The sequence below is a fragment of the Mastigoproctus giganteus genome, chromosome 5, assembly GCF_048544385.1.
Source record: "Mastigoproctus giganteus isolate SK-2022 chromosome 5, ASM4854438v1, whole genome shotgun sequence".
In the NCBI taxonomy this organism is placed as follows: domain Eukaryota; kingdom Metazoa; phylum Arthropoda; class Arachnida; order Uropygi; family Thelyphonidae; genus Mastigoproctus; species Mastigoproctus giganteus.
The window spans coordinates 143096740-143108442 of record NC_143579.1 but is presented as its reverse complement, the minus strand read 5'-3'; the positions used below and the strand labels follow the sequence as shown (position 1 = coordinate 143108442).

The 11703-nt window shown below is 37.6% G+C and overlaps 1 protein-coding gene across 1 annotated transcript in view; it reads right to left on the bottom strand.

Annotated features, from left to right (window-relative positions):
• Positions 1-1623: 1623 nt before the first annotated feature.
• LOC150085744 (uncharacterized) overlaps positions 1624-11703 on the bottom strand; it is a 381725-nt gene continuing 371645 nt past the window's right edge. Inside the window, exon 7 of the mRNA XM_090373469.1 lies at positions 1624-1736. Within this exon, the coding sequence (XP_090229595.1) occupies positions 1686-1736 (51 nt within the window). The 3' untranslated portion in view covers positions 1624-1685. The remainder of the gene's footprint in view (positions 1737-11703) is intronic.

The following is an 11703-nucleotide window of genomic DNA, read 5'->3' as shown; positions in this document are numbered from 1 at the left end:
TGCTATTAGAATAAACCATATTAGAAAAGGTACTATGCTTCTTAACTGTCATGCTTGCAAAGGGACCCATCAAGTGCCTCTCAAAAATAACTGTTGTGCATTAATCCCTGATTCAATGCTAATGGCTGAAACTTTCAATAGTTTTTTTTTTTTTTTCCCTATGCTCAGTAAAATAATTAAAAGCTTTGTTTCATTGAAATAACATGCAAAAAAACCATTTTTTTAAATTATCAAATTTTTCATTAAAAAAACAAAATACCACATTTAATAAGTATTGTAAATCGAGCAGTATTCAAAAAACCAAAAGCTTTTTCCAGAAATAAAAACTAACAATTTTCGGAACCTGTCAGGTGCTGCACACTTGTTTTTGTTATGATCTGGTGCTTGCATCCCAGATTGCAGCAAAAGCGAGAGTAATTCTTGGAAAGCAGCTTTCACAACATGTCAATGCATTTGACATTTGCATTTCACAGCATGACATGACTGCATTTTTAATGCAGTTGTCATAAAAATAATATATGACATGACTGCATTAAAAACTGCACTCAAATGGAGCTATAACCTTCACTTAGTGTTAAAGTGATAAGTTTTAAGTAATAGATCTTACAGACAAAAAACCTATGTTCCCTTTTACTAAAATCCAATGTGTCCAAGCAACATGATTACTTTGTGCATCAAAGCAACAAAACTAATAAATCAACCTACAATGAAGCCTCTTTCATGGCCTGAATGCAGAATTCCATAAATCTGGGTACTGTCAAAAATTTTGCTTATATGACTTGTTCCAATAACTTACAATTCTGTCACATGAAAAAGTGTCATATTTAACCCTCTGCCACTAACATGGCATCTGACAGATCCACTTTTTTTTTTTTTTAATTTGTAAATGAAAATAAATACACCTGTTACCCTACCAGTATTCTCTAAAGGTATACAGTATTTTCTCTTTTCACTTCAATATACTATGAATTATGAGAAATTATTTTATTTGTTTCACATTTAATGGATGCTAGTCAGACAAAAGCATCCATGTTTCTTGTACTCGAATCCCACAGTCATGTGGAAACTGTGAGATGCCAGCAAGAACTATCTAACCTTGCTGTACAGAGCTTTTGCCTCTCTCTAGTTTAAAGGAAACTGATGGAAACAGCTGGCAAAAACACAATGTTCACGTGATATCTGAAACATGCCAGGTGAGCATCTGTTTCAATTCAAGGATGAGCAACTTTGAAAATTCTAAAAATATGATAAAAACATTTTTGTTATTGGTTTCTCTCATTTATTTTTTTTAAATAGTTTGTAATTATAATGTCATTTTAATTTTTTTATAATTAAAATAAATTATAATTATTTTAATTTTTTATAATCAAAAATAAAGCTGTCTGTGACACCACACAGGTGTATTTCCTTATTTCTTTCATATATGGTAAGCAACGGAAGGTTAATTATATTATTTAAAAAATATTTAACAGAATCTCTAGTGAGTTAAGCACATAACATTAATTCTTTCATTCAATTCAGTTATATATTATTGTAAATTTAATACTTATATCTAAGTAAAACATTTTTAAGCAGCATACCAGCATTCATATATTACACAGATGCAATTTTTGTGCACATCAATATACTGTACTTCATTTATAAACTAGGTGAAGGCAGCAATTTATTGAATATCTAAGTATTTCTTACGATACATGAAGTTGTTTCAAAGCTTCTTCATAAGTTGGTGGAGGTGTCTAGAAAGGGGAAAAAAATGTTTTTTAAACACTACAGAAGTTAAAGCATATTTATTATGTAAAAACAGTTACTTTTTTCTTAGAAAAAACCTGGTTTTCACTATCACACTTTACTGTTTCAACAAACATATTTCTTATACTGCAATAGCATTTTTGAAACTTTGTGTTTTAGAAAGGTAATTGCTGTAGTCATTATTAAAATTTGAGGTGTCTAGCTTTGAAAAGTTAAAGAAAAATAGTTACTGATGACAATAAAATCACATCTATAACTAAGAAATTTAACTGATTTTCACAGTAAATATGTGTGTGCCACAAAAGATTGTAACTAAATGATGCAAGTAGATATCCAAAATACAATTTTTTGTGGTATCATGTTTAGCATTAGCAAAGGCACATGATGCAAGAAAGCAAGCTTATATAGCATCAGCCAGAAAAAAAAAAACCCCCTTATTTCGTCCATCCACTCGCTCCAAATGTTTGTCAAGTACTGCCTTGAATCTATTTAAGCTATCAACTTCTACGACGACAGATGGAAGTTTGTTCCAGCAATCAACCACCCGCTGGCTAAAGGCAAACTTCAGCATATCTATCCTACAACTGTCTTTCCTCATTTTGAATTTATACCCTCTCAGATGATTATTCTGAGCAAGAGTAAGAATCCTATCAGCATTGAGCATGCTCAAACCATTCAAGACTTTATACACCTCAATCAGATCACCTCGTAGGTGCCTAGTCTCCAGACACTGTAATTTGCAAAACTTAAGCCTTTCTTTGTAAGAGCAACCCTTTGTTCCATTCAATAATCTTGTTGCCCTTCCCTGTACTCGTTCCAACAGCTCTACATCCTTCTTAAAATGAGGCCTCCAGACCTGTATACAGTACTCAAGGTGTGGTCTCACCATTGCCTTATACAAGGGGATAATCACCTCCTTTTCCCTGCTAGAAAAATTCCTGTATATCATTGACAAGACACCATGAGCTACTCTTACAGACCATCTGCACTGCTCAGAAAACTTCATATCTGCCTGCAAAATTACCCCCAGTCCTTTTCATTCTCTACCACTGTCAGTGTGGTACCACAGAGTTGATACGTTACTCTGGGATTACTGCTTCCCATAGGTAGTACTTTACATTTGTCAATGTTAAACTTCATTTGCCATCTCTCAGCCCATCTGCTCAACTTTTCTATATCCTGTTGCAGCGGTGTATTGTCATTAACAACCCTGCCAACCTTCGTATCATCTGCAAACTTGGACATTAAGCCTAATATACCATCATCAATATCATTTATAAATACAGAAAACAACAATGGACCCAACACTGAACCCTGAAGGACTCCACTAATAACATTAGTCCACGAAGAGCAGTGTCCATTGATTACCACTCTCTGTCTTCTCCCACTCAACCATCCTTTTATCCATAGCAGCAATTTGACTCCAATGCCACACTGCTCCAATTTGTGCAGCAGTCTATCATGTGCAACAGTTTCAAAGGCTTTTCTAAGATTCAAATATATGATATCAAAGTTATTCTCTGCATCCATTTCCTTTGTGACTACATCATAGTATCCAATCAAATTAGTCAGACAATACATCCCATTAACAAACCCATGCTGTGTCCGAGCTATAACTGAAGTCTTGTCTAGATGATCCTGCAATGCTTCTTTAACCAGTGCCCCGATTAATTTCCCTGGAACAGAAGTTAAACTAATAGGTCTGTAATTACCTGTCTCCCTTTGATCCTCCTTTGTGGAGTGGGGTCACATTTCCACATCTCCAGTCCATGGGTACCTCCCCTGAATCCAGGGAAGCTCTCATAATTATGGCTAAGGGTTTGCTTACTTCCTTTGCCTCCTCCTTTAACATAACTGGATAGATTCCATCCACCCCAGGTGCCTTTCTTGTGTTTATCTTCAAAAATTTTTCCTCCACTTTACTCTCAGTTATTATTCCCCTACCTGAATAACTCCTCATGTGTGAATGTCGATGCAAAATATTCATTTAGTTTGTTAGCTACCTGAGCAGGATCATAGACAGTTGAATCATCGATATCAAGTGGACCAATCTGATTCATCCCCTTCCCTCTAGAGTTTACATAAGTACAGAACTCTTTGCTGTTTTTCTTTGCATCCTTTGCCAAAGATTTCACATAATCTGCCTTCACCTGCCTAACCTCCTTTGTTACAGACCAGCTTATATCTATCGTAGGCTTCTGTGTCACATGTGAATTTATATGTACCCCATGCATTTTTCTTATCTGCCTTCACCTGCCTAACCTCCTTTGTTACAGACCAGCTTATATCTATCGTAGGCTTCTGTGTCACATGTGAATTTATATGTACCCCATGCATTTTTCTTCTCTGCAATCACATGTAGTTTCACCTGACATCCATTTAGGCCTAAATCTTGAACAATATTTCTTTGTTGGTATGAAAAAGCTAGCAGCTTCCAAGATTAATTCTTTGAATCTTCCCATTTTGAAATTGTTGTTGGTAACATCATCAGTTGGTTCCACCATATAGAATTTAAATACTGTCTCGGACCACAGTAGTCACTTTTATGAAAGCAAAAACCCCTTCCCTTTAACCTTGATGGTAGTTACCTCTTTGAGTAAATCCCACTTCAGCACACCATGATCACTGCCACCTAGTGGTTCCTTTATCTGCAGGTTTTGATGCATGAAGAATCACTACTGATAATCAGATCAAGAATATTACTCCCTTTAGTTGCCTCTCGAAAGTGCTACTGTAGAAAACAGTCATCCAATAAATCCACAAAAACCTTGCTAGTGTGTGAGTGTCCAACCCACAAATTTCAGTTAATATCCCCCATTATAAGACATTCTAATTTACTTGCCCACTATTTCTCTGCACAATTGCTCATTATACTCATCAGATTCATTAGGCCTATAACACACACCTACTCTCATTTTTCCTTTCCTAGTGCTTATGCCACACTAAACAGACTCAACGTTGCATTGTCCACCAACATAAATTGGATGCACTTCCTTAGAATTTGTGTTTCTTAACACAGCATAACTCCTCCTCTCTTCCTGTCCTGTCTATCCTTTTTGTACACATTGTACTTCCCAAATTCCAGTTCTGCACTGCTTATGTCTGTGTGACACCATGTCTCTGACATCCCAACAATATCTGCCTTTGATGTCTTGACTAGCACTTCAAGCTCATCAAATTTATTAACTATACTCCTAGCATTGGTGTACATGCAGGTATATATTCTACTCTTAGTTACCATAATACAGCCCATGTATTTACTTGTTCTGGAAACTCCCATTGCCATGCTTTCCAGGCTGCTGCTCAATTGCATTTCAATAGAAGTAGTGCAAGAATCACTTTTACCTCTGCCAGCGGCTACTTTTAATCTATTAGTCCGTGTATTCCCCCAAGCTAGGAATTTTCTGACCCACCTAACTCTGCCTCGACAGCAACAGCAAATATTCTTGCAGCCTTTCTATTTAACTGATTCCCATCCCTTAGAAGCAGTCTCTCATGTTAACAAGCACAGACCAGGCTGAGAAAAATTCTACCCCTTGAGCCTTGCACAATCTCTACAGGGGCAAATTGATCGACAAGGCTCTCATCATATATTCCCTCCTATCGTGTCTGGGCAGAATTGCAGACACTTTCAAATTCAACATTAACTCATGGCTTTTGTTCAGCATTGTCTTGTACTTGTACTTGTTAAGTAATTCTGCCGGTCTTCTACTCTTAATATCATTAGTGCCAACGTGTACAACAATATCACCCTTTGTGCCCTTAAAGGATGATATCTGCCCGACAACATCATCAACCTTTGTCCCTGGCAAACATACCCTGGTCCTATTCCAGCTATCCTTTTTGCACAATATGTTCCCCCATTTCCCTGACAATAAGTCACCTACAACAACTAGTTCCTTTGGGACCAGCGTATTCTGCCTTGGGGGCTGATGTTATGTTCAAGTGCAAGCTCTGGTATTGATGTGAGCAGCTGAGAGCTTGATGGGCCCCTCAATTTGAATCCTTCGAGGGCATCCAGCCTGTCCTTTAAGCTCTCATATAAGCCTATAACAATGCCAAGTTGGTGCCTGATTTCCTTGCACTCTTTACATCGTGCACACACAAAGACATTCCCTCTTGGCAATATCATGTCCCGTTCCTGATTGCTCCCCAAACTTCAAACAAGCAGTGCATTTCAACAGACTGTGATTCAGAGAACAATCCCCTCCCCCCCCTCCTCCCTCAGATCTCCCCAGAGCCACAGCACTTCCACTAGTTGAGCTTTTTGCTTTGCTGCTCTGGTCTGAGTTATGATTTCTATTCAAGTTCAATAAAATTCCAATATAAAATATAACCCTAAACCTATATCCCAATTCAGTTATAACACTATACATATATATGTATTTCGGTATTGAATATTATCTCCGTGTCCTGTTATATGACTTTCTTATCCCCTGTTCACTTATATGTATCAATTCATGACGCCACGCTTGTAATAACTAGGTTGCTCTATTTATTTAGTTAAAAACGTACAATTCAATTGACAATGAAATTTAATAAGATTAATAAATTTTACTGATTAATTGATATTACTATACTCGCTATCTAGTTTTCGACTAAACCTTACGCTAGCACACATTGTATCGTATAGCAATGGCAGCAAGTTAAGAATGGTTAATCTACAGACACGAGGTATTATTTACTTTCCAAATCGCACTATCTAAATTCAAAATAAACCATGGAGCTTGGCTAGGTCTATAAGCTACTTATAGAAAATAATTTAATCTAACAATTAAATCAATAAAGCGGCTAAGTATAATTAAAAATTTCGTGTTCGCGGTAGCTGCAAAACCTTTCCACATGTGGATTTGATACCCTTACTGATACTAAGTAATAACCTACAAAATCTCTATGTAAATTCAATTTAAACTAAAGTATTGTTAGTTTACAATACTTGTCCCTACCCAGTAGGAATATAAAGCAACTCTAAAAAAAAATTAATATGCCAATTTAAGTTAATAAAAAAGCAAAAACTTCTCTATTTGCTGGAGCCATAAAAACTTTGTCTGTTCACATGTACCCAGTTTAATATTTTCTTGAACAATATTTTCTTGTCCCTACCCAGTAAAATCGTCTAACCCTATGTCCTCGTCTTTTTGGAGTATAAATAGGAATTTTTTTTCTATTTGCTTTTTGTTGTTTAAGGTGCTGAATAATTAGCATGTGATGCTAATTAAAAGGCATGTGATGCAAGAAAGCAAACTTATATAGCATCAGCCAAAAAAAAAAACCCTTCTCATTTCACCCATCCACTCGCTCCAAATGTTTGTCTAGTTCTGCCTTGAATCTATTTAATCTATTTACTTCTACAACAACAGATGGCCCCGAGTGCCAAGCGATATTTTGTGCGATACATAGCGTTCTTTCTCAGCGGATTAGTTATATTTATGTTCCAGTGTCTCTATTCTTCTTGTTTTTCGTAAGTGATTCTTTACTTAAAAGCTTTGAAGTAGAATCCAGAAAGGAAATACACCTTTCTTTCCTTATAAATATATATATATATATATATATAATTCGTATTAGCCTAACTGATTCTTTAAACCGCTTGGTCACTGGTGGCACCGCTCCTGCCTGGGAGAAGAAAAACACTCTCCCGGGGCAAAAAGGAGCAAAGATGGACATAAACAGACATGCCACTTACGGATCTCATGATCCAGATCTCTCAAACAGAGAAGACTTAAATGCAGGTAATGCAAACCGGCAGAAAAAAGAAGCTCTGCTCCTCTTTTTTTGATACTGCATTCTTTAACTGATAATCCATTGAGTAAGCTCTCCCCATTCTTAATACAGATATGTCTTGAAAATGCAGCGGGCCCACCAAAAATGGTTCAAAGATTAAAATCCGGAGGCCTTCTAGTGGAGATGAATGAGAATAAGCATTCGGGAAAAACTATTAAAAATATCGACTTTTGGTGGAATTCCCACAAAGGTTACCTCGCATGCCACCTTAAACTCCTCTAAAGGAGTAATAGCCGAGTGGGATCTCCTTAATGTATCTGAGGAGGAGATCATTCAGGAATTAGGCGATCAAAATGTAATAAACGCCAAAAGGATAGTCATTAAGAAAGATGGGGTTCTTACTCCTACCCGAACGGTCATTCTTACATTTAAAACACCAATTTTACCAACTGGATATTTAAGGTGCAAAATTCGACCATATATTCCAAACCCAGTCCGGTGTTTTAAATGCCAAAAATTTGGACACTCACAAGCAGTCTGCAGGGGTGTAACCACATGTGCCTCCTGTGGTTCAAAAGAGCATGTTCACACAGACTGCTCCACTGAAATACAAAGCTGCCCAAACTGTAAGGGAAATCATTCAGCATTTTAAAAGGAGTGCATCCAGTGGCAGACTGAAAAGAATATACAAAAGTACAAAGTGGAACACAAGGTACCATACCAAGAAGCAAAAAGACATTTTTCAATTTCAAATAAATTGCCATCTTATTCTTCAGTTGTAAAAAAGCAACGATCCATAACAGTACAAACAGATTGTTCAGTTCTGCCAAGCATCTCAATTTCTGATTGGGCAAGGTCAGTCCTCTCTACGCTAAAAGAACAGCCTACCCAACAGCAATCAACTCCTTCGATAAATACACCATTGATAAATACCACCAGATAAAAATTCTGTACAACAGCCAGTTAATCAAACAAGCTCTGAAAGAAATAATCAAAAATCCAGTACTGATAACATGGACATAGATAGAAATTCACACCGAGATGAACCACCTCTTGAACTTCGTGCAGAAGAGGAGGATGTGAACGTCACTAGACCAAATTTCCCGAAAAGGGAAAAAAAGACTAGACAGGTGCAAACAAACCACATCCCGTAAGCAAGCAGACACACCCGAGAATCCTCAATAATGCATAGAATCATTTAATGGAATTTTCGCCGACTCCGAGCTAACTTAGAGAGTGTTTATGACTTAATTACTGAATATAAGCCTGCTGTTCTTTGTCTACAGGAAATAAACCTGACCCCTAAAATATCTATGAGCATAAAACATCATATAATGCTTAGAAAGGATAGGAACAACTCTAATGCAGCACATGGAGGTGTAGCATTGCTAGTAAACTCCAGAACTCCTTTCAGACCTATCGCATTGCAAACAACTTTAGAAGCAATCGCTGCTAGAGTTATGGTTAAGACAGCGGTAACAGTTGTTTCCATATACCTTTCGCCAAACTATTCATACACTTTAGCAGATCTGAATGATTTAGTTACCCAGCTGCCACCACCTTTCTGCAGGTATCTTAGGTGACTGGAATGGGCATCACCCCCCCACCCCATGGGGTTCCTCGCACCTTGATAAGAGAGATCAGTTAATTGAAAAATTTCTTGAAAGGCACGACTTAACTTTACTAAACAATGGGACTAACACATCCGTGCATCTTTCCTCAAGGTCAACTTCTGCAATTGATCTTTCAATATGCTTGCCAAACTTCCTTCCGCTTATTGATTGGACGGTCACTGATAACCTGTGAAATAGTGACCACTTTCCAGTAATATGCACACTGTCGACTAACTCTCCTCCTCAAACTGAAATAAAAACTGTTTGGAAATTCAACAAAGCTAACTGGAAGAAATATCAAGAACTGGCACATCTAGATATTCAGACATTTGAGACCCTCACCATTGACTCTGCCATAACTTTCATAACTCAGCAAATGATAGCAGCTGCAGAAACCAGTATACCCAGATCATCCATGTAAACCCACTCCCACCAAAAAATATGGTGGAATGAAGCCTGTAGCAATGCCAAAAAAGAGAAGAATAGATACTGGAACTTATTTCGTAAATACTCAACCACAGCTAATCTCATACAGTTCAAGAAAGCTAGAGCTAAATCTCGTCATACACAAGAATAAGCAAAAAAGAGACATGGTCCAAATATGCCTCCTCTATAAACAGAACCACAAATATCAGAATCATTTGGACTAAAGTTCGAGGAATTAATGGAAAATATCCTCCTATAACCACTCCGATAATACTTCTAAAAGGCAAAGAAATCTGCAATCCTCTCGATATTTCTAATACATTAGGTGAAACCCTCGAGCCGACCGGGCTGGCCGGGTGGGTAAAGTGCTTGCCTGGCAACCCAAAGGTCGCGGGTTCGAATCCCACCTCGGGCTTGGATCAGAGTACTGCAAAAACCTTGGGAGGTGCATTATGGCCACAGAAGCTGATGCGCCAACAACTAACTAAAACAAACAAACAAAAAAAAAACCTTCGAAAATATCTCTGCTGTAACCGCATTTGAGCCAAGTTTCCAGGCACATAAAGTACAAGCAGAAAAATATAATCTGAATTTCAGTACTTCGTGAGAGCATCCATATAATGTACCCCTTACCATGGCAGAGTTACGTAGCACACTTGCAAGATTCAAAAATAGTGCTGCTGGCCCTGTGGAGTGTACTATGCCATTTGATATATCATTCCAAGGGATTCTTCATTCAAATGATATATTATTTGAATAAAGAATCCCTTTCTGCTCTGCTCTGCTAAAACTGTATAATAGAATCTCTGACGAAGACTACTACCCTACCAGTTGGCGTCATTCGATTGTATTAGCTTTCCGAAAACTAGGAAAGGACCATTCAGATCCAGCAAATTACCGACCGATAGCTTTAACTAGTTGTATAGGAAAAGCATTAGAAAAAATAATTAATGCCAGGTTAACATGGTTCCTAGAGACTGAATGCATTCTAAGTCAAAATCAATATGGATTTCGAAGAACTAGATCAACACTTGACCTTATGGTCAAAGCTGAAGGAAACATCCGAAATGCATTTCTCAGGAACGAACACCTGATGATGATATGTCTTGACATCAAAAAAGCTTTTGATACAACCTGGCAGTATGGAATTCTTCACAATCTCTATGAATCTGGTCTTCGTGGTCATCTTCCAAAATTTATCCAGAACTTTTTGAACAATAGGTCCTTTCAGGTACGATTTCACTCTGCTCTCTCGCAAACATTTGTGCAAGAAGAGGGGGTCCCTCAGGGTCCTGTGCTTAGTGCCACGCTCTTCTCTCTCTCTCAGGATTAATTCCATTACCAAATGTATTCCCGACACAGTTGAAACTTATCTGTATGCCGATGATCTGGCAATCTCAAGCCACTCACAAAACATGCATTTCATTGAAAGGTACAATCAACATAAAGGTACAATTAACAAGCTTGTTCAGTGGGCCAAAAATAATGGATACAGACTTTCAAAACAAAAAACGACAGCAATTCATTTTTTGCGTAAACGGAATTTACATCCAGATCCCGATTTACATCTTGATTCTCGTACAATTACTTTTCAACAGAGTATTAGCTTTCTTGGTCTAATTCTGGATAAAAAACTTAATTTCTTAGAGCATATTAAGCATATTCATACAACCTGTCTAAAGAAGCTGAATCTCCTCAGGGCAATTTCCGCTATGTCGTGGGGTGCAGACCAGTACATGCTGCTGCACTTATACCGGTCGCTCATAAGATCCAAACTAGACTATGGGTCTCCTGCATATGCCTCAGCTAGAGAAAGTGTATTAAAATGGCTCGACCCAGTACATCACAATGCTCTCCGAATTGCACTGGGAGCTTTTCGTACATTGCCAGTTCAGAGTCTCTATACAGAAGCACACGAACCACCTCTATTTCTTCGTCGGCATGCTCTATTATTAAGTTATGCAGCTAAAATCAGAAGTTTCCCACATCATCCTATAAAGCAGTATTTATTCACCCCAAAATGGCATAATTTGTACCAAAATAAACCATGTGGCATTAGATTACAAAGCATAACTATGTGCTGGGAACTAAATATGAATAACATAATTCCAGATATTAGCACGGCTAAGCCACCACGGCAAATACCCTTGTTGACCAACATTTCCAACAATGGGGAAAGAATGCCCTTCCAAAT